Source organism: Protopterus annectens, chromosome 3.part1 (assembly GCF_019279795.1).
Source record: "Protopterus annectens isolate FY-2018-M chromosome 3.part1, PAN1.0, whole genome shotgun sequence".
Lineage (NCBI taxonomy): Eukaryota > Metazoa > Chordata > Ceratodontiformes > Protopteridae > Protopterus > Protopterus annectens.
The window spans coordinates 1,266,421,990-1,266,443,537 of NC_056732.1; the positions used below are offsets into that span (position 1 = coordinate 1,266,421,990).

General features: G+C 45.4%; 1 protein-coding gene across 1 annotated transcript in view; it reads right to left on the reverse strand.

The window, feature by feature from the left end:
* The window catches only part of GFUS (GDP-L-fucose synthase), a 651,262-nt gene that overhangs the window by 434,372 nt on the left and 195,342 nt on the right, over positions 1 to 21,548 (reverse strand). Inside the window, exon 4 of the mRNA XM_044067329.1 lies at positions 10,812 to 10,885. Coding sequence (XP_043923264.1) covers positions 10,812 to 10,885 — 74 coding nt within the window. The remainder of the gene's footprint in view (positions 1 to 10,811; positions 10,886 to 21,548) is intronic.

A 21,548-nucleotide genomic window follows, 5' to 3' on the forward strand; every position in this document is an offset into this window, starting at 1 on the left:
CTAGAACAAAATGGTTTTAAAGTTCGGGAAGGGACTTAACAGTGTTTATTAGTGTTGCATCATCAGCATACTGAATGACAGCTGTGACATTAGTAGCAGGTCAGTAATAAAAATGTTAAAAAGCATGGGGCCCAAGACTGAGCCTTTTAGCACTCTGACAGAGATGAGAAAGAATGAGAAGTTATGTACCTACCATAAAGTTCCATGTTAGTTGTCTTCTCTCGCCTTCTTTCTTGCTGGATGGGTTCGGAGCCGATCCTCGGCTCCGACTTGGCCACTTACTAAAGCTCGAGAGCTAATTTTACCGGCTCGAGGCAACCCTATATCCCATAATGCAAGGCGATGACTACCCAGATCTTGTTTGGTAGCTAAGGAAATTATGCAATATATTCCTCCGACTGGAGAGGAGGACGAAGAGATAATAACAATAATCCCCCGAAAAGACCAACCTGATCTAGTGACACTAGTAAGCTGATTAGCTGGAAAATTGGATCAAGACTCTTCAAGGAAGAGGAACAGTCTTCTCGGTCTGACCAGGCTAGGGGGATGGTGGGCGGGACGCAAGAAAGAAGGCGAGAGAAGACAACTAACATGGAACGTTATGGTAGGTACATAACTTCTCAATGTTAAGTTGTTAATCTCGCCTTCATTCTTGCTGGATGGGACCACGTCCCTAGCACCTCTATCCTGGGTGGCTCAATGGAACAGACTCTTGAGAACGGTGGAACCAAAATTTGCTCTGTCTCTGGAGGCCAAGTCTAATTTGTAATGCGAAACAAAGGTATGAGGAGAAGCCCATGTGGCTGCTGCCCAAATAGTGTCTATTGGAAGTCTAGCCTGAAAAGCTGTAGATGTAGCTAGTGCTCTGGTAGAATGGGCTTTTGGCCTGGAAATCAACTCTTTACATACATTTATCAGCTCAGAGGTAATCACAGAAGACAGCCATCTAGATAGGGTTACCTTGGATACTGGAAGGCCTTTCCTGTTCTCTGCATAGGATAAAAACAGTTGATCAGATTTCCTAAAATGTTTGGTTCTGTCCAGATAATATCCGAGTTGGCGGTGAACATCGAGATAATGTAGTTTTTGTTCCGCTCTATTAGAATAATTTGGGGAAAAAACTGGAAGATCAATAGATTGGTTTAAGTTTGTCTGCGATGCCACTTTGGGTAAGAAAGACGGATTAGTCCTTAGAGAAACTCTGTCTTTGTGGAAGATTAAGTAGGGAGGACGAATGCAGAGGGCATGAAGCTCAGATACTCTCCTGGCAGAAGTAATGGCGACTAGAAAGAGTGTCTTCCAAGAAAGAAATTTCAATGAACAGGTAGCCGCAGGTTCGAAAGGGGGAAGAATCAAGGATGTTAAAATTAAATTTAGATCCCACTGTGGTGGGGGGTCTCTAATCGGAGGTTTAAGTAAAAATATACCTCTAAGAAATGCCTTGCAAAGTTTATGTGACATGATGTTGTGGTCCAACAAGACGATATGAAAATTTGAAATGGCTGCCAGCTGAACTTTTACTGTGGAGGAAGAAGATCCTGAATGAAACATCTCAGCTAGGAAGTCCAAGTCCGAATGAATCGGAGCAGTAAAGGGATCTATGTTCCTAGCTTTTGCCCAGAAGGAGAAACATTGCCATTTACTAGTGTAAATCCTTCTGGTGGAAGATTTAAGGGAAGCTACTCTGATATCCTAGACGGGATTAGAAATCATAGGAAGCCTGGCTAGGGATGGAGGTGGAGCAACCAAGCAGTGAGGTTGAGAGAAGGTATGGATTGGTGCAGCTGCCTCGACTGGTGGGTCAGAAGATCTGGAACCGGGTCCAGATGCCATGGCTGTACCAAAAGATAACGATGTAGGAATGGAAACCATATCTGTCGAGGCCAATAAGGGGCAATGAGAATCATCTTGGCTCTCAAGGCGGTTGCTTTCTGAATTACTTGTGGTATTAGAGGGAAAGGAGGAAAGGCATAGAGAAGTCCCTGGGGCCAATCTTGGATTAGAGCGTCTCTGGGGGGATGGCCTGGAAGGGGGAAGAGAGAGAAGAAGTCGGGGCATTTGCTGTTTTGAGGGGTAGCAAAAAGATCGCAGCAAGGAAGGCCCCACTTCTGAAAAATCTCTTCCGTCACAGATTGTTTGAGAGACCACTCGTGAGGCATGAGAATAGCTCTGCTCAACCTGTCCGCTATGATGTTGGATTTCCCGGGGATATGCGTTGCTCTCAGAAACCGCTGAGTAGAGATTGCCCACTGCCAATGTCTGAGTGCCTCTCGACACAGTGGATAGGACTTGGTTCCGCCCTGTTTGTTGATATACCACACTACGGACATATTGTCCGTTTGGACTGCAATAGTTCCCAGGGGAAGAGAGTCATGGAGGGCTTGCAATGTTAAAAGCACTGCTCTCACCTCCAGGACATTTATGTGCAGGTGGCATTCGAAAGGTTGCTAAGTGCCATAGACCATCCTGCCCTGATAATACCCCCCCACCCGATCAGGGAGGCGTCCGATGTAACAGTGGCGACCGGGGCGGGAGGAACAAAGGGTCTGCCCTGATGGACTTTAGGGGACCATATCCACCAGGTCAGATGCCTTTTGCAAATTGGAGTTATTATGATCCTGTGACGCATGGGAAGTCGTTGAAAGGACCACTGGGCGAACAGCATCCATTGTAGTAAACGCATGTAAAAGCGGGCAAGGGGAAGAAGTGTTATGGCTGCAGCCATAAGACCCAATACTTTCAGAGCAAATCTGGCCTGAATTTTGTCGCTGTGAAGAATCACATGGATGTGGTTTTGAATATCCAAGATCCTTTGGTCTGTTAACTTTGCTGAAAGTTGTACGGTGTCCAGTTTGGTGCCTATAAAGGTAATAGATTGACAGGGCGACAAGGCAGATTTTTCGAAATTTATAGAAATCCCTAGCCCTCTGCAAATGTGAATGGTGTAATCTCTGGCTTGGAGAAGTTGATGCCTGGTGGTAGCAGTGAGGAGCCAGTCATGTAGATATGGAAACACCTGGAATCCTTGACGTCTCAGGTGAGCTGTAACCGCTGCCATACATTTGGTGAACACTCTGGGGGCTGTAGTGAGTCCAAATGGCAGGGCTCTGAATTGGAAGCGACTGGTCCCCAGCCGAAAGCGGAGAAACCTTCTGGAGCGCCTGTGAATTTTTGTGTGATAGTATGCATCCTGAAGGTCTACCGAGCACATCCAATTGTCCTTGCCCAGAAAGGGTAGAATGGACTGAAGCGTGACCATCCGGAATCTTGTTTTCTTTACAAACTTGTTTAGTTTGCTGAGATCTAATATTGGTCTCCAGTCCCCTGTCTTTTTTGGTACTAAAAAGAACCTTGAGTAGATTCCGGATCCTATTTGGTCTGCTGGGACTGGCTGGATGGCTCTTTTTGCTAGCAGTTTTGATATCTCTGGTACTGCTAGTTCCCTTAGACCAGGTGGAACGTCTGGAAGGGTTCCCTTTTGCTGAACTGGGGTTTGAATAAACGGAATTTTGTAACCCTCGGATATGATCGACTGTACCCATTTGTCCTGAGAAAGGGAAAGCCAGGCTTTTGGGTACAGCGATAATCTTCCCCCGACTGCCTCCGAAGGTGGACAATCGGGCAACATCTCAGGGATGCTGGAAGGGTTTGTCAGAGAGAGGCTCCCTGCTACCCTGATTCTGCGGACCCCCTCTGCCCCTAGGGCGGCATCTGTTGTTGTTACCCCCTCTGCCTCTGGAGGTAAACCGACCTCGTGCATCAGGCGTGACTCCTTGAGATTTGCGGAACCACATTTTCCCTCCCTTCTGACCTTTTGGGTAAGGTCTTGAAAGGGTGGAGAAACAGATTCCTACGGCAGAAAGAGTCTTGCCATCTTGTTCCCATCTAGTCAAGGTGTCTTTCACTTGAGGTCTAAACAAGGTCGAACCATCAAACGGAGAGTTTGTGAAGGACGCCTTGAAGGGGTCTGCAAAATTACAAAGCCGCATCCAGGATTGATGCCTTAAAGCCACTCCTGTGCCTGCGGCCCTACTCGCTCCATCGGCTGCATAAGAAATGAGTCGCATGGAGGAGTTAACAATGGAGTTTAGGATTCCTAGCTGTGAGTTAATTTTATCCTGGGACCCAGCAGCTGACGGATCCTGTAAAACTTCTCCCAACTCTTTAAGAACATCTCTTTGAAGGCGGGTGAAGTGACACAAGTAGTTCAGCGACGCATGGCAAAGGTCGCTGAAGAAAAAATCCGCTTGCCGTACCTATCCATAGTCCTGGAATCCTTGTTAGGAGGATGGACAGGTACTGAAGGATCAGCTAGTTCCTTCTTGGTGGCTGCAGCCACCACCATGGCATCAACCGGGACACCTTTTGTCAAATATTGCCCATCAGGTGGGGCCGTGATGAATTTAGAAGGCCTTCGAGGAATGGGTTCCACCGAATCCGGGGCCATCCACGCCTTCTGAGCCACCACGTCCATAAGATTCCTGGAAATTATAAACTCAAATGCTATGGAACAACTAGTCACCACTCCCACAAGAGGGGACAACATACTAGACCTGATCATTACCAACATGGGGACTCTGCTCCACACCAGAAGTATATCCCTCATTGGTGAGATCAGACCATAAAATTAATTTCACTGGATATCCACATCCCGACCCCACCCCCAGCCCAGAAAACCACAGTGAAAAACTTCTCAAAAGCGAACTTCTCACTTCTCAAAACCGAAGTGGAATCCTTCAAGGCCCCAGGGCCAGTGGAAACTACAGCCCAAACTGCAGAATCCTACATAAATGCATTCTACGGACATCTCCAGGAATGCATGGATCATGCTATCCCAAACAAAACCAAGACCCAATCATCCAAAGGCAGGCATCCAGTCTGGTGGACCCCTGCCATAAATAAACTGTACAACAGGAGGAGGAAGCTACTACATGATAGAGCAAAATCCCTAATAGGGAAGGCATCTCTGATCAGTACTAGCAAAAAATTACAATCCCTCATAAAATCCTCCAAGGCCAGCTTTGAGAGAAAAATTGCACAGGACACCAAAGACAATCATAAGGCTTTTTTCAGTTACGTTAGAAACCTGGGATGCAACTCCCAGACTTGTTCTGAGTTGATTCTAAACGACAAAAAATACACTGAACCCACATACATCGCCAATATCCTGGCAGACAGGTTCAGTGCAAACTTCTCCCCTCCCCAAAAGAGCAAGTATCTATCCCGGCAGAGGGCTGCCTCCCAAACATCTCAGATGCTCAGGTGAAGGCTTCCCTCTCCAAAGCAAAAAACACTGCTTCCATGGGACCAGATGGCATCCCAGGTTGCGACCTACATGAACTACAAGAGGAACTAATCCCGCAAATAAAACAGCTATACAATCTCAGCCTCACTACAGGATATGTGCCCACAGAATGGCGTACAGCAACAGTGGTCCCACTCCACAAATATGGAGCCTCTACGGACCCTGGAAACTATTGCCCCATAAGCCTGACTAGCTTAGTCTGCAAGGCTATGGAGAGGATCATCATAGAGCTCATAAACAAAGACATTGGGGACCTACAGACAATAGATCCTACCCAGTTCGGCTTTGTCAAGGGCAGATCCTGCCTTTTGAACCTGGTTGACTTCTTCGAAACAGTCACCAAAGCCATAGATGAAGGGAAGGTAGCCCACACAGCCTATCTGGACCTTGCAAAGGCATTTGACACAATACCCCACCCGGGCACCATAGATAAGCTATCCAGCTTAAATATAAACCCCTATGTCACAAGATGGGTCACAAACTGGCTCAAAGACAGAACCCACAGAGTGAGAGTTGCTGGAGCCATGTCAGACTCGAAACCGGTCACAAGTGGCGTCCCACAGGGTTCTGTCCTGGGACCACTCTTGTTCGGTATATACTTTTCCGAGGTACAGGCAAACGTGGGAGGACTATGGCTCACCAAGTTCGCAGACGACTGCAAACTGGGCGCCATAATCAACTCTCCAGCGGACACAAACATCCTTCAGAAAGGTCTCACAGAGACAGATAACTGGTGCCAGCGCCATGGTTTAAAGCTAAATGCCAAAAAATGTATAGTCATACCCTTTGGCAAAATCAATGTGCCCACAAATTACCACATAGGCGGAAACCCATTAAGTACAGAGAAAGTTATTAGGGACCTGGGGACCCAAGTTGATAGCAATCTCTCCTTCAAAAACCACATTGCCAAAGTGGTTAGAAAGACCTTCTACACAGCCCACCTCATCACAAAGGGTTTCACGTCTAGATCAAGAGAGGTAATCGTGCCCCTTTATTCATCCCTCATCAGGCCCATCATAGAATACAATGCCCCTTTTGGGATGTACCTTACCCGACACCTGCAGCAATTAGAAAGACCCCAAAAGTATCTCACCAAGAGGATCAAGGGTCTCAAACAGATGCCATATACTGCTTGGTTAAAAAAACTCCAGCTCTACTCAGTTGCATACCGCCTACTTCGAGGCGATCTATGCCTGACATACAAAGCTATGTCAAATCCAGAATTAATGGACATGCTCCACCTCAGTAAATCTAAATCCCTTAGAGCCACACGCTTGAGGGACTTGAACCTCAGCACAGAAATAAATAGAACTTGCTGGAGTGACAGGTTCATAACCCAGGGGGGCTCTCTTCGCTCTGGAATAGAATTCCAGTTCATGTGAGGCAGAGCACCTCACTGAATCTCTTCAAGAAGAATCTCGATAAGTGGATGGGGGATCGTAGGTTTGTCCCAGGGATTACTCCTGTGTCACTATTAGACAGAGGCACAGTAAACTAAACCTTAAAAAGGGCACAGTATACTCAAATCAAGGGGTGGCGTAAGCCATACAGAATCGGGCTAGGCTTATAATTGCCCCAGGGCAGATAGCCTACTATGAACCTATGAACCTATAAGAGGGTCGAAAGGCGGAGACACCCGGGAGGTGGATGGTCGAGACCCGAACGCCTCCAGGTATACCGACTCATCCTCGGAAGGATTAAGGGAAGGCCAGTTCCCCCTCTGCTTAAGGAGTTCAAGGATGTCTGAGAAAGAGACATCCTCAGAGGGGGACCTTGAGGATCCCTCCGACTCATCCAAGTCAGTATCGGATGTAATAGACTCGGGGGAGTCTAGATGTTTCCTCTTACATGTCCTCTTACGCGGAGGTTCACCTGATGGGTCAGGAGAAGCCTCGGAAGAGGAAGATATTCCCAGTGGAGAAACCTGAGGCGTTGGATCTCTGGGTCCGGGAGCAAGAGAGTGGGACGAGACGTCAGCAGGCACTGTAGTGGGAGGAGCTGATGGAAATGACCACTGACTAAGCCCTGGGGCTAGTAGATCCTCATCACCTCGAAGGCTCCCCCGTCAGAGAGGCCAGAAGGCTCCCGCTCCGAAGAGATAGGAACCCCAGGCCGCACCGACAGGGATGGCTCCGAGGCTGACGTCGGGGCTGAGCTCACAAGCGCCGAAGCTCCGAGAGGGAGAACGGGGTCGGACAAGGGTCCGATGCCACTCGCCCCCTCGGAGCCGACGAGAGAGACCAGATGCCCGGATCCCTCCAATAAATGCATCAAGGAGGAGATCGGAGCAGAAGACGATGGAGCTGAAGGGGGGGTGGTATCGGCTCCGAAGTCACAACAGTCACGGCTCCGAGGAGCTCCGGCTCCGAGCTCTGTAAGGGAGTCGAAGGAGGAATGTGAGGTGGATGTGTAATAGCTACCGTCTGTTGAGATGGGCTATGGAGCATTTGGGCCAGTGCCTGAGACTTTAATAGTCTACTCACCACTCTCTCAAGGTCGTGGTCGGACAGCCTGGACGACCGAGAAGACGGGCTCCGATGGCTCCGCTCTGAGAGCAGGAGTGATCTCGGAGCCAAATGTATCGACTCCAACGAAGGGGATCTTGATCTCTTTCTTGAGATAGGTGGAGCCAAAGGAGCCGAGGATACGTCGGCTCCAGCCGGAGCCAACACTGAGTGCCCAGATTTAGCAGTATCGGCGCCGGATGGAGCCGATACTGTAGCTTGTGACATAGAAGGATCGGCTCCGGCCGGAGCCGATCTTGTCACAGAAGACGAACCAGTAGCCGATGGCTTAGGGCTTGGAGCCGAAGGCTTAACTGGTTTCGAGGGCTTCCCCGGAGTCGACTTAGAAGGGGAGCTCTCAGGCTTTAATAAGCCCCTCAGTATTAATTTATTTCTGCGCTCCTGCAGGACTCTTGGGCTGAAGGCATGGCAGACAGCACAAGAGTCCTGCAGGTGCAGAGGTCCCAGGCAGTAAACACAAGAAGTGTGACCGTTTGTCAGAGACATCTTCTGACAGCACGAGTCACACTTCTTGAAGCCTGAGACCTTTAATTCCTTCGACATAACTGTGTCGAGGAAACACTAAGTGACAAAAAACACAGACACGCACACAAACACCCAATCCAATAAAAATTAAAACAGGGATACAAACACACCCAAACACCACACAGAATCCCTGACAAAAAATTAGGAAAGGGGAAGGCTTAAGGCCTAACTTAGGGGAAGGGATAAATAACTGGAAAAATAGGGAACACTAACGGAAATAGGGTTAAACTAATCGTTAAGAGTTTACGCAACAACAGTAGTGACTAAAACTAAAGGGGGGAGACTGAAAGTCTGAAATTTGAAAAACTTACCAGGAGCCGGTAAAAAAAGCACCTCGCAAGCGAAAGCGGCAAACGAGATCTGGGTAGTCATCGCCTTGCATTATGGGATATAGGGTTGCCTCGAGCCGGTAAAATTAGCTCTCGAGCTTTAGTAAGTGGCCGAGTCGGAGCCGAGGATCGGCTCCGAACCCATCCAGCAAGAATGAAGGCGAGATTGACAACTTAACATTGGCTATTTTACTGCCTGCAACCTGTTAGAAAGGTAGCTATGGAACTAGGAGAGGGAGGGGGGGTGTCAAGGTCTTGTGAAGGCAGTCTATGGAGAAGCATCTGATGGGATACAATATCAAATGCCTTAAACAAGTCAAAGAACAGACACAAAACAAAGTCTCTAGAGTCGGTGTGGAGGTTGACATGATGGATGAAATTAAGAAGAGCAGTGGTAGTGCTATGGTGTGGCCTGAAGTAGTGCTGGGCAGAAAAGAGGAGGTTATCTATTAAGTGTTTGAGAAAATGGGACTGTGTATACTTTTCAATGATTTTTGATAGTGAAAAAAGAATGGCTAAAGGGTGATAATTACAGAATTCAGTGGTGTCTCCTCCTTTTAATCAGGGAATAATTAGTGACTTTTTCCACAATGGGTACATACTTTTCTTTATGAGGGCAGACAGAGGGTATGCTAAAGGGTCGACAGCTCTGCTAATATATTCTGAGGGAGACTTGTCAGCAGCAAGTGTAGTGGGTTTTAGCTTATGATTAAGTAGGTTTTTGGTGATAGAGTTGGGAACTGGGTTAATGTGGAAGAAGGGGATTTTAGACGATAGTTCTATGGGGATTGACGGGGGGTTGTCAGATTGTGTAAAGGTTGAGTTGGTTAGGAATAGGTTTGTTATAGTCGTTGGTAGAAGGGATTGGTTGGGCTGGGCAATCTAGATTTAACAAATTCTTAATGGAGGACCAGAACTGTTTGGGGGGTCTTGGTGTGGGTATCCTTGATTGATGTGTTGTGAGTTTTTTTATCAGATCCAAATGTTTTTTAGTGTGGTTTTGGATTTCTCTGACATTTTGGACATTGATTTCTTGTTTTATTTTGAAGCCAAGACTTATCTCTGCCTCTAAGTTGTTCAATAACTTCTGTGAGCCAAAGAGCAAGGGTAAATGTGACACTATGTCTTGTTCAAGTGATTTTGATAAGTATAAGTTAAATAAAAAATGAAATTAAATAAGCTGAAATGCATAGTGTGTACAGCCAGCCATTGTTTTACATAACTCTCTAGTATCATTAGTAACTCTGCCACTATATATACTTGTTACCCTCAACAAATCAAAACAGCCAGTCAGTTAACTACACAATTTCTGTACGTCACTGATGCAATGCTTTGCCCTCTGTTTAACAAGAACAACAACAACAACAACTAGACAGGTGGCAATAAGAGGTACTTCATCTTCCAAAAGAGACTATGACTAAAGTTTCCAAACACTAACAGCATAACCTGACAACACATCATATCGCCATTAATACTGATCGTGGTATCATGATCATCATACACAAATATCAGTGTAGCTTTTGTGCATACCTGCTTATATTGAGCGACTGTCTCTAATGTGAAAGACCCTTCCTGATAACAGCTAACAGTATAGAAAGAAGACCATGCAAAATACAAACAAGCTGAATATCAAGAGAAATATTAGCCTAAAATATGAAACACCTCTCTTGTGTCTCTGTCTTAGTGGACACCTATGTGCAGTTAAAGAAAAAAAAAAAAAAAAAGGTTTGCAATCATAAAATTGCTATGCATAATACTGCATGAATGACCCAGTCAGACTTTCCTGGGAAACAAATGCCATATAAAGAAATAAATGATTTTTACCACACCTATATACAACAGACTATGATAAAACTGTTAAATACATCCTTGAATAACTTTTTTGAAGTGTTGATGTGCTAAACAGCAACCACTGCATATTCACCTCTCTGTTACCAGACATTGATGCCAGATTATAAAATGAAAATAAAATCTTATTTGCTTTAATCTCAATGATGCATGCCAGCAAAATTTCAATAACCTATGTGCAATTTAGACAACACACACAACATAAAAGAAAGTAGCTTTTTTGCTGAACATTCCAGAAGAATGTCTGTCAGTAGTTTACTGCTGAGAGCAACACTGTACCTGTTCTGTACGTCGATCATCCTCTTGGCATAGGAATATCCAAAATTGGAATGGTGTGGGGGTCCATTATGTATCTTTGAAAGAATAAAACAGGAAATTATAATGAGATCATAACCCCAGCATCCAATTCAGTAGGTTTTATTCCAGTTATGATACCATGATTCTGTTTACAGAAATGTAACAAAATGTAATACATAGGATAATTATTTGTACATTTAACTGTATTTGTAAATGTCTCATATTATATATAATATTGTGTTTGTTTGTTGGAGCTTTTCTCCCCGGGCCTCTACTGAAAATGGACATATATCCAGTTGGACTAGCCTGGTCAACAAATGTAAATTAATAAAATAAAATAAATTATTCTTTCATTTTTCTGTGATCCTTACCTACCAATGACACTGTCCTGTACCCATCCATGTTTTTGTACACTCCACTAAACACAGATCAAGGAGACAGGATCATTTGTTTCTAAAAACTAAATTCTGTGACAATAAGAACAAACAGCTTCTTACATTTTCACTGTGTCATGTATCCTATACCGTAGTACAGACATTTATCACCATTTTATACTTACTCTTTCACTCAACTGTATGTATAGAAACAGACACACCTGGAACCTTGTATACGCTGCTTGCCAGTGGGGCCACTTCTCTTACTGTTCATGGAAAAATGGATTTCCCCCAGGTGCAAAACCTGCTGCAAAGATAATTTAAGCCAATTCACAATGTCAACTGATCTTCAAAACCAGCCACAGTAGAGAATGGAAAATTGTATAATAATTTTCGTCCTCATTCACAGCTCTTCTAAAAACCTCACACTCCAGTGCTCACGGCATGCATGCCCATTAGATCATAAATAGAATCCTTATGACAGGGATAAAGGGCATCGGCACCCCAAGGTACAACGGATACATACTCCTCATATCAGCTAATATACACGCATGAGACAATGGTAGGACAGTAAGGACTTCTTTTTTTTCTGATATTCTCAGGTTAGCACGTTTCTGACATTTTTCAAGCTTCTGTACTTAGAGGCATTCATACATCTTAAAGGCTCACATCAAGTCTGGAGATGTAAAGAGGACACACAAGTCATACACACTTTGATCCCTGTGCACTCAGCAAACACAATCTGTGAAACAGGAAAGCAAGATATAAAAGGCTATAATTGCCTGACTTAGTGGAGGTTTGTCCAAGAATACTGGAAAGAGGGGACCTTCAAGACATGGACGATGGCAGGAGAGTGATGAGTAGCACCACAGAAGGCCTCTCATACACCAACTGAAGTGGTGAGTACACATCTGTACTAATAGACGTCAAAGATCTTTACACTCTTCTTTCTTAATTAAAACAACTCCAGTCTAGCAACCATGGAAGGAGGGAGGAGGAGTGGTCCTAATCTCCCTTTGCAGCATTCTGACTGTCAGAGTTCAGCAACAAACTGCATTTGTACTTCAACAGGTCAAAAATAAAAGGAAAATTCTAGCTGTTTCATTCCAATACTTTATAAACACATGGTACAAACACAGGGCCAGAAACAATGACAGCTACAACACAAAAATCTCACTTAAAAAACAGCAAGAATTGTCATTTGTATAATTTTACACTTCTAGTCCAGTATATATGGGCTCAAAAACGCTGAATGCAAACAATTTTTATTATTTATTTTATATTTGTTAACCAGGGGTGTCTGACTCAGCCGAAAAGGCCCTTTTTCAGCAGAGAGGCCCAGGGAGAAAAGCTCCACATAGAAAAATTACAGATACATTTAGATATAGGTTCATAGGTTCATACTAGGCTATCTGCCCTAGGGCATTTATAAGCCTGGCCAGAATGTGTTTGGCTTTCGCCACCCATTTTAAATGTATTTTGCTATGCCCTTTTTCGAGGTTAGTATACCGTGCCTCTGTCTAACAGTGACACAGAAGTGATACCCGGGGTAAACCTACGATCTCCCATCCACTCATCAAGATTCCTCTTGAAGAGAGGAAAGGACTGGACTGGGATTTTACTCCAGAGTGAAGGGAGCCTCTGGGTTATGAATCTGTCCCTCCAGCATGTCCTATTTATTTCAGTGCTGAGGTTCAAGTTTCTCGAGCGCGTAGCTCGATGGGATTTGGATTTTCTGAGGTGCAGCATGTCCATTAATTCCGGGTTGGACATGGCTTTATACGTCAGGCACAGATCGCCTCTGAACAGGCGGTATGCCACTGAGTAGAGCTGGAGTTTTTTTAACCGGGCAGCATATGGCATCTGTTTGAGCCCTTTGATCCTCTTGGTGAGGTACTTATGGGGTCTTTCCAGTTGCTGCAGGTGTCTGGTAAGGTACATTCCAAAAGGGGCATTGTACTCAATTATGGGTCTGATGAGGGATGAGTAAAGAGGCACGATGACGTCCCCTGATCTAGATGTGAATCCCTTCATGATTAGGTGGGCTATACAAAATGTTTTTCTAACCACTTTGGCCACGTGGTTGTCAAATGAGAGATTGCTATCAACTTGGGTCCCTAATTACTTCTTCTGTACTTAATGGATTACCACCTATGTGGTAATTTGTGGGCTTGTCTGTTTCTATGAGGCCCTTTTGGAGGATGCTTGTGTCAGCTGGAGAGTCGATTATGGAGCCCAGTTTGCAGTCATCTGCGAACTTGGTCAGCCACAGTCCTTCCGTGTTGGCTTGTACCTCCGAGAAATATATACCGAACAAGAGAGGTCCCAGGACTGAGCCTTGTGGGACACCACTTGTAACTGGTTTGGAGTCTGACATGGCTCCAGCAATTCTAACCATGTGGGTTCTGTCCTTGAGCCAATTTGCAATCCATCTAGTGACATAGGGGTTTATATTTAAGCTGGTGAGCTTATCTATAATGCCCGAGTGGGGTATTGTATCAAAGGCTTTTGCGAGGTCCAGGTAGGCTGTGTGGACCACCTTCCCCTCGTCAATGGCCTTGGTGACTGTTTCAAAGAAATCAACCAGGTATAAGAGGCAGGATCTGACTTAAAGCCGAACTGGGTAGGATCCAGTGTTTGTAGGTCCCCAATATCTTTATTTATGAGGTCCATGATGATCCTTTCCATAGCTTTGCAGACCAAGCTAGTCAGGATTATGGGGCGATAGCTTCCAGGATCCGTTGAGGCACCATCTTTATGGAGAGGGACCACTGTTGCTGTACGCCACTCTTTGGGCACATATCCTGTAGTAAGGCTGAGATTGAACAGTAGTTTTATGTTTGGGTTTAGCTCTTCTTGGAGTTCATGTAGGACGCAGCCCGGGACACCGTCTGGTCCCATTGATGCTGTGTTTTTTGCTTTGGAGAGGGCAGCTCTTACCTGAGCATCTGAGATGTCAGGGGGGCAGCACTCTGCTGGGATAGATATTTGCCCTTTTGGTGGGGAGCGGGGGGGAGACGTTTGCGCTGAACCTGTCAGCTAGGATGTTGGCAATGTCTGTGGGTTCGGTGTATTTTTTGTTATTTTGGACTAATTCTGAGCATATCTGGGAATTACCACCCAGGTTCCTAACATAACTAAAGAAAGCCTTGTGATTACCCTTAGTGTCCTGTGCAATTTTTCTCTCGAAGCTGGCCTTAGACAATTTTATGTGTGCCCGTAGTTTTTTGCTAATACTGATCAGTGATGCCTTCCCTTTTTGGGATTTTGCTCTATCATTTAGTAGCCTCCTCCTTCTATTGTATAGTTTGTTTATGGCTGGGGTCCACCAGACAGGACGTCTGCCTTTGGAGGATTGGGTCTTGGTTTTATTTGGGATCGCATGATCCATGCATTCCTGAAGGTGTTCATAGAATGCGTTTATAAAGGATTCTGCGGTCTGGGCCATATTTTCCACAGGCACGGGGGCTTTGAAGGATTCCACCTCAGTTTTGAGGAGTGTGGAATTTGCTTTAGAGAAGTTTTTCACTGTGGTTTTCTGGGCAGGGGGTGGGATCGGGATGTGAATATCCAGTGAGATTAGTTTATGGTCTGATCTTACCAGTGAGGGATACACTTCTGGTCTGGAGCATAGAGTCCCCATGTTGGTGATGATCAGGTCCAGTATGTTTTCCCCTCTTGTGGGAGTGGTAACAAGTTGTTCCATAGCATTTGAGTTTATAAATTCTAGGAACCTTTGGGCTAGGGTGTTGGAGCTAGAGTAATGCTCCCAGTCTATGTTTGGGTAGTTGAAGTCGCCCAATATAATGGTGTTTGGAGAGACCTTCATATTTTCCAGTTTTCTCAGGAAGGCCGAGTGGGGTTCCTGGGTTTGGGAGGGTGGTCTGTAGCAGGCTATAAACTGGAAGGCAGTTTTACCCACTGTTAGTTGCACATGGATAGTCTCTGATGCTTCGTGCTTTGCCACCAACCTGGAGGTGTGGGTATCTTTGATGAATATCGATACTCCCCCTCCTTTTCTGGTTCGGTCCAAGTTTTGGGGCCGAAAAGCATGGTATGAGGTATAACCTGGTAGTGCTGGGGTGCTCTCAGGAGCCCTGAACCAGGTTTCTGTTATTGCACAGATATCGATGTTCTCCATGCTAAGGAGAGTTTCGAGTGCGTGCATCTTGAGGTTTAGACTTCTGGCGTTGAGTAGCATTACTCTTAGTTTCTTATCCCTTGTGATACCTATGGAGGTGGGTTTGTCTTTTGAGCCTTGCCTAAAAAAGGCACTATGGGGGTAGCAAGAGCCTTTGCCAATATCCGAAAGCCCAGCGGTGACAGGTGCAAGCCGTCTCTAGCGAAGCATCGTGGCTTGTCGAGCATATCATCCCAAGCTGACAGGCATTGGATCCCCTTTGAATGACACCAGTACTTAAACCAATTGTTGAAATTGATCATCTTGTCTTCATATTGTGGCATCATTCTTGGTGAGGGTAAGATGCTACTCAAGGTCAGGGTCATACCGGCCTGGGCTACATGCTCAGAGAGCTCCTTTATTTCTCTTTTCATGTAGTCCAGGGAGGTACGTCTCAGGTCATTCACACCAGCATGGACAATGACCGAGTCATATTTGTACTTGCCTTGGAGTGACCTGAGTGCTTGTGTTATGTGGCGGATCCTAGTGCCCGACAGGCTGCTCACCGTGACCCTCTCCTTGTTCAGCCTGGTGAGCGGGATGTCAGTGTGCCTGACGATAGAGTCACCTATTACAAGTGTATCGGGTGTGTTGTTTAGTCTTAAGGGCTGTGACTGTTCGGCACACTGGCTTTGTGAGATATGTGTTGCACGTGTTTTGTTTTGGGGTAGCGGCTGCTTGGGTGTCTGCTTTGGAGGTCTCTGCTGCTTCGGCAGATCTTTATTTAGAGCCTCCGAGTATGTTTTTGTGTGATTATGTGTTTGGTTTGCTGTCGTGGTAGGTCTATTTGAGACTGGAATTGTAGTGAGTGTGGTTTCCTTCTCCTGCTGCACATCTTTACTAGCTCGGTCCCTCTGTCTAGCCAATCACTACAGGTCCTTTTCTCCCTCCTTATTGTCCAACCTTTTATACAACTCTACATACGTAGATATTTAGACATGATCAGTATACACACAAACTACAACAGACCTGTTTTTACAGTGGTATGCAGCACATCAGCAGTTACAATGGAGAGAACAAACAAGAAAATCTTAATTTAAAAATAAAGGTAATTAATAGATTTACATACACAGACAGGCACTGGGTGGCAGTGAAGAGTAATCGAATAGCTGGGTAAAGTACAGTTTTGTACCTACCATAAATGTAAATGTCCGAATTGGATAGCATCTGCAGTCATAACAACTGGGTTGTCCTGTCGTCAGGCAGCCCTTCAGTCGGCCGGATTCCAAAGTCCGGGTCCGGCTTCGGCTGATGTCGCACTTCACCCGACGTCATCTCTGTTGGACTGCGGGTATAAAAGCATCAGCCGACGCCATTTTCTTCAGTGTTTCTTGCCCCAGATGCCAGAAGCCCTATAGAAGGCTAAAAATTTTGGATAGATGCCAATGTTTCCAAAAGATAGAGGTAAACACAAAAATAAGCATGTATGTACATAAATACAAACAAATACACCATGAAAGAAATCCCCCCACTAGCTAGCTATTAGAAGGGTAAACACCCTAGGAGTACCACAGAGGGGAAGGAGGGAGGGTAATCCTGACTGCAGATGCTATCCAATTCGGACATCTACATTTATGGTAGGTACAAAACTGTACTATGTCCTTCATGGATGCATCTGCAGTCATAACAACTGGGTAGAATACCATAGCCAACTAGGGGAGGAGGATAAAAGTAGATTATGGTGTGTTTAGGATCCCTTGCAGAACAGCAGTGGCAAACCCTGCTCGGGATCTGGAATATAGAGGTAAGTTATAATGCTTGGCAAATGTATGCACGGAGGTCCAAGTAGCCGCCTCAATAATGTCTTTGGTAGCCACTCCTCGTAAGAAGGCTGTGGTAGTGGCTGTTGCCCTTGTAGAATGAGTTCTTATGTTCTGTGGAATTTGTTTTCCATGGAAGGAGTAACAGAATCGTATGCAATTTCCTATCCATTTGGAGATTGTCTGTTTGGAAATAGCTTTTCCTTCCCTTCCTGTTGCATAGGCTACGAAAAGTTGGTCAGTCTTTCTGCTATTTTTTGTTCTGTCCAAGTAGTAGCGTAGCTGTCTATGTACATCCAAGGTATGCAGTATTCTTTCCTCTCTGTTTTGTGGGTTGGGAAAGAAGGTAGGTAGGTGGATTGCCTGGTTTAAAGACACTCTGGATACCACCTTAGGCATAAATGTAGGATTAGTCCTCATGGACACTCTATCTTGGTGGAAGATTAGAAAGGGTTGCACTGCCATTAAGGCCTGTAGTTCTGAAACCCTCCTTGCTGAAGTAATTGCCAGTAGGAAAGCAGTTTTCCATGACAGGTGTTGTAGGTCTGCTGTTGCTGCTGGTTCAAAAGGTGATAGTGTCAATTTTTCTAGCACAAAGTTCAAGTCCCATGCTGGCAATGGTGGTTTCCTTGGAGGTTTTACATTCTTGATTCCTCTGAGGAACTGCCTGAGCAAAGGGTGTGAAAAAACAGGTGGATCAAAGCTGTATTCTGCTGAAATAGCTGATGCATGAATCTTGATGGAGGAGTAGGACAGGCCTGAATGAAGTAGCTCGGCCAGATACTCCAGAATGTTAGGCATATCTATGTTTGATACATCTTTTCCTCTTTCAGAACTCCAAATGACAAACCTTTTCCATTTCCCAGCATAATTCCTTCTAGTTGAAGGCCTGCGAGCTTCAAGAATAATGTCTTTAACTCTTTGTGAAAGTTCTGTATTAGCAGCTGCTATGTGATGTTCCATGCAGTCAGTTGCAGCGTTTTAGGTTTGGATGCATGGTGCTGAAGTTGTTCTGAGTTAGCATCAAAGGCATCAGGGGTATTGGCCACATGTTGTTCCGAGACATGCTCCTCAGCAGTGGGTACCAATGCTGTCTTGGCCAGTTTGGAGCTATCAGGATTATCCTTGGACGTTCCTCCTTGATTTTTAGTAGTACTTTGTGTATCAAGGGAAGAGGTGGGAATGCATATGCTGTTAGGCCTTTCCAGCTGAAGGAGAGCGAGTCCACTTTCCATGCTAGTGGGTGGAATGTCCTTGTGCAGAATTTTTTGAGCTGGTGATTGAGAGGTGATGCGAATAGATCTATCTGAGGCATTCCCCATTTCTTTGAGATGGTCTTGAAGATATCCGGTGCAGCTGCCATTCGTGGGCATCCGATGTGGTCCTGCTTAACATATCTGCTAGAGAGTTTTCTTTTCCTGGCACAAATATTGCCTGTAACTGGATGTTGTAGCTGAGTGCCAGGGTCCACAGCTCCAAAGTCATTCTGCATAGGGGTAAGAATGAGTGCCTCCCTGTTTGTTGATGTACCACATGACTGTGGTGTTGTCTGTCCTTATCATCAAGTGGTCCTCCTTGAGAAATGGTCTGAACTTTTGGATTGCCAGTTTTACTGCCAGCATTTCTTTTAGGTTGATGTGCAGGTGGAGTTGGTCCTGTGTCCACAATCCTTGTACGCATTTGTCCAGCATATGCACCCCCCATCCTAGGTCTGAAGCATCTGTTGTGATGGTCTGGCTTGCTTGACCCTTGCGAAAGGGCAGGCCTGGGTTTGACTGGCATGCCTGAGCCCACCATAGGAACTCCTGTTTTAAGCATGGTATTAGTGGGATTTCCGTTTCTAGGCTGTGTCTGTGTTGGGACCATAAATTCTTTAGGTACCACTGTAGTTTTCTCATATGTAGTCTGGCAAATGGAACCAAGATTATGCATGATGCCATGAAACCGAAGGCCTGCAGTACCTTCCTTGCTGTTAACTTGTTCAGTTTTGTTAGAGCCAAGAAGTAAAGAGGGAGTTCTTTTTGTTTTTCTGTAGTTAGGAATGCCATTTGTCTTACTGTGTCCAATTCCGCTCCCAGGAAAGTCCTTGTCTGGGATGGTATCAGTCTTGACTTTTGTAAATTGACTGTGTATCCCAGTGCTTGAAGCAAGTAAATGACCCTTTGTAAATCTGTTGTCAGCTTGCTTTTGTTGTCTCCTTGTATCAGGCAGTCGTCCAGGTATGGATAAATTTGAATTCCCTGTAGTCTGCAATGGGCGATTACTGATGCCAGGCATTTTGTGAATACTCTGGGCGCAGTAGATAAGCCAAGGGGCAATGCTGAGAATTGATAGTGCTCTGATCCTGCAAGAAATCTGAGGTATCTTCTGCAGATTGGTCGAATGGGGACGTGCAGGTATGCCTCCTTGAGATCTAGAGTTACCAGCCAACACTCCTTGCCCAGCATGGGAAGAAGTTGCTGTAGGGTCAGCATTTTGAATTTTGGGACAATGATGTAAGTATTCAGGGTGGACAGGTCTAGAATTGGTCTCCAACTTTTTCCTTTCTTGGAACTAGGAATAGTCTGGAGTAGAACCCCTTTCCTTGCTCTGCTGTTGGCACTTTCTCCACAGCTCTCATGTTTGCTAACTCCATTATCTGTTGTAGAGCCTCTGTCTTTTGATTTGGAGGTAGATTTGGCATTCCTCTTTTGTCTGGTAAAGTGTGGAAGTGGAACCGGTAACCTTGATCTATGGTTCGTAAAATCCACTTGTCCTTTGTTATGTGGTGCCAGTTTTTTGAAAATAAGGTTAGCTTTCCACCTAGAGGAGCTGCTATCTGTTCCCTGGTTGGCGGGTTTAGAATTGAGTCACTGTGGCTGTGTTGATGTAGTGGCAGGTGTTGAATCTGTGCCTCTGTTGTTACCTTGCCACTGTCGTCCTCTGTAGGCACCTCCTCTGGATTGGTTTCTGCCTCTGGAACGTCTATTCCTGCCCCTTTGAGGTCTTGTGGAGTCAGGAAAGGACCAATTTTTGGCAGGCCAGTTCCTGCTAAACCTTGGGGTTGAACCTGCAAGAAATCTTTAACTGTCTGGACTGATTTTGCCTTTTCTTCCATTTTCTTCATAACCTGCTGGGCAGGTGTACCAAACAAACTTGTTTTATCCATAGGAGCATCTAGCAATTTAGATTTAACATGATCCGTAAAGCTTGCTCCTTTAGCCATGCATGCCTTCTAATTACAGTGCCAGTCATGGCTGATCTAAATGAAGCCTCCAGTGCATCATAGCCACATTTTAAAGAGTGGTTACTAACTTGCTGTATGTTATTTACCATTTCTAATACATATTTCTTATCAAGAGATTCATCAGTGTTTAGTTTTTTAGTTAACTGATCAAGCATAAACTCTTGGTATTGTATCATGTGAAACTGACAGTTTAAAGCTCTAGCTGAGAGAGTGGCTGAAGTGTAAACCTTTTTACCCCATCTGTCTAATGACCTTGCTTCCCTTTCAGAAGGAACAGGGTTTTTAGCTATGGTCGCGGCTACTGCCTTGGGACCCTGGGAAATAGTTTCGGGGTCTGCAAGAGGGGCCTTGTAAAGGTGGTGATGAGTATCTGGCACCCTGTAAAATCTGTCTGGTTTGGCAGGGGCTGGGGGTAAAGAATCTGGAGCGGAGCAGACATCATTGAAAGCATCATCCACCACAGAGAGAACAGGAGGTATAGCTAAGGGCCTCTGCTGTGGTAGGTGCAAAAAGGTCCTAAGTCTTTTCCTGGAGTCTGAAAAATCCTGTTGCTGCCATAGGAACTGTTCTCGCATGGCATGCAAGGTTTCCCCAAAGGAGAATTCTTCTGGTGGGGAAGCAGCTGGAATGGATTCTTCAGCCTCAGAATCTTCAAAATTGGAGAAAGGAGCCTCTGGCTGGTCAGTAATGTCGGATTCATCAGCAGAATCATCAGAGGACACTGGCTCATGGGGCTCTGCCCTAGGTCTCTTCTCTGGGGGCTGAGAGGCCCTGTCTGGGTGAGATTGAGATCCTCTAATTAATGAAATTAAATCTTCTGCCAAAGTAAGCATTTGAGAACTGGAAGAGGGCCTGGTTGAGGGGGGTTTAACAGGCACTGTTTTAGTAGTCTTGGCTGCTTTAGCCCTGGCGAAGGCCTTAATGGACATGGCTGCTGGAGGCCTAGCAGCACCACGTGCTGGGGTAGAGACATCCAAGGGAATGGTGTCTGATAAGTCAGTGGTAAGCACCGTAGTGGGTAAAACTTCTGAGGCCGATTCAAGAGTGTTAGCAGGGACCTCAGTTGTAGAGATAGATTCAGCTGTATTTTGATCAGTTTTCTCGGTTTCAGCCGAAACCGAGACACTCGCGGTTTGCTTAACCATGGTTTCGGCCGAAACCACGGACCGCGAGTGTCGG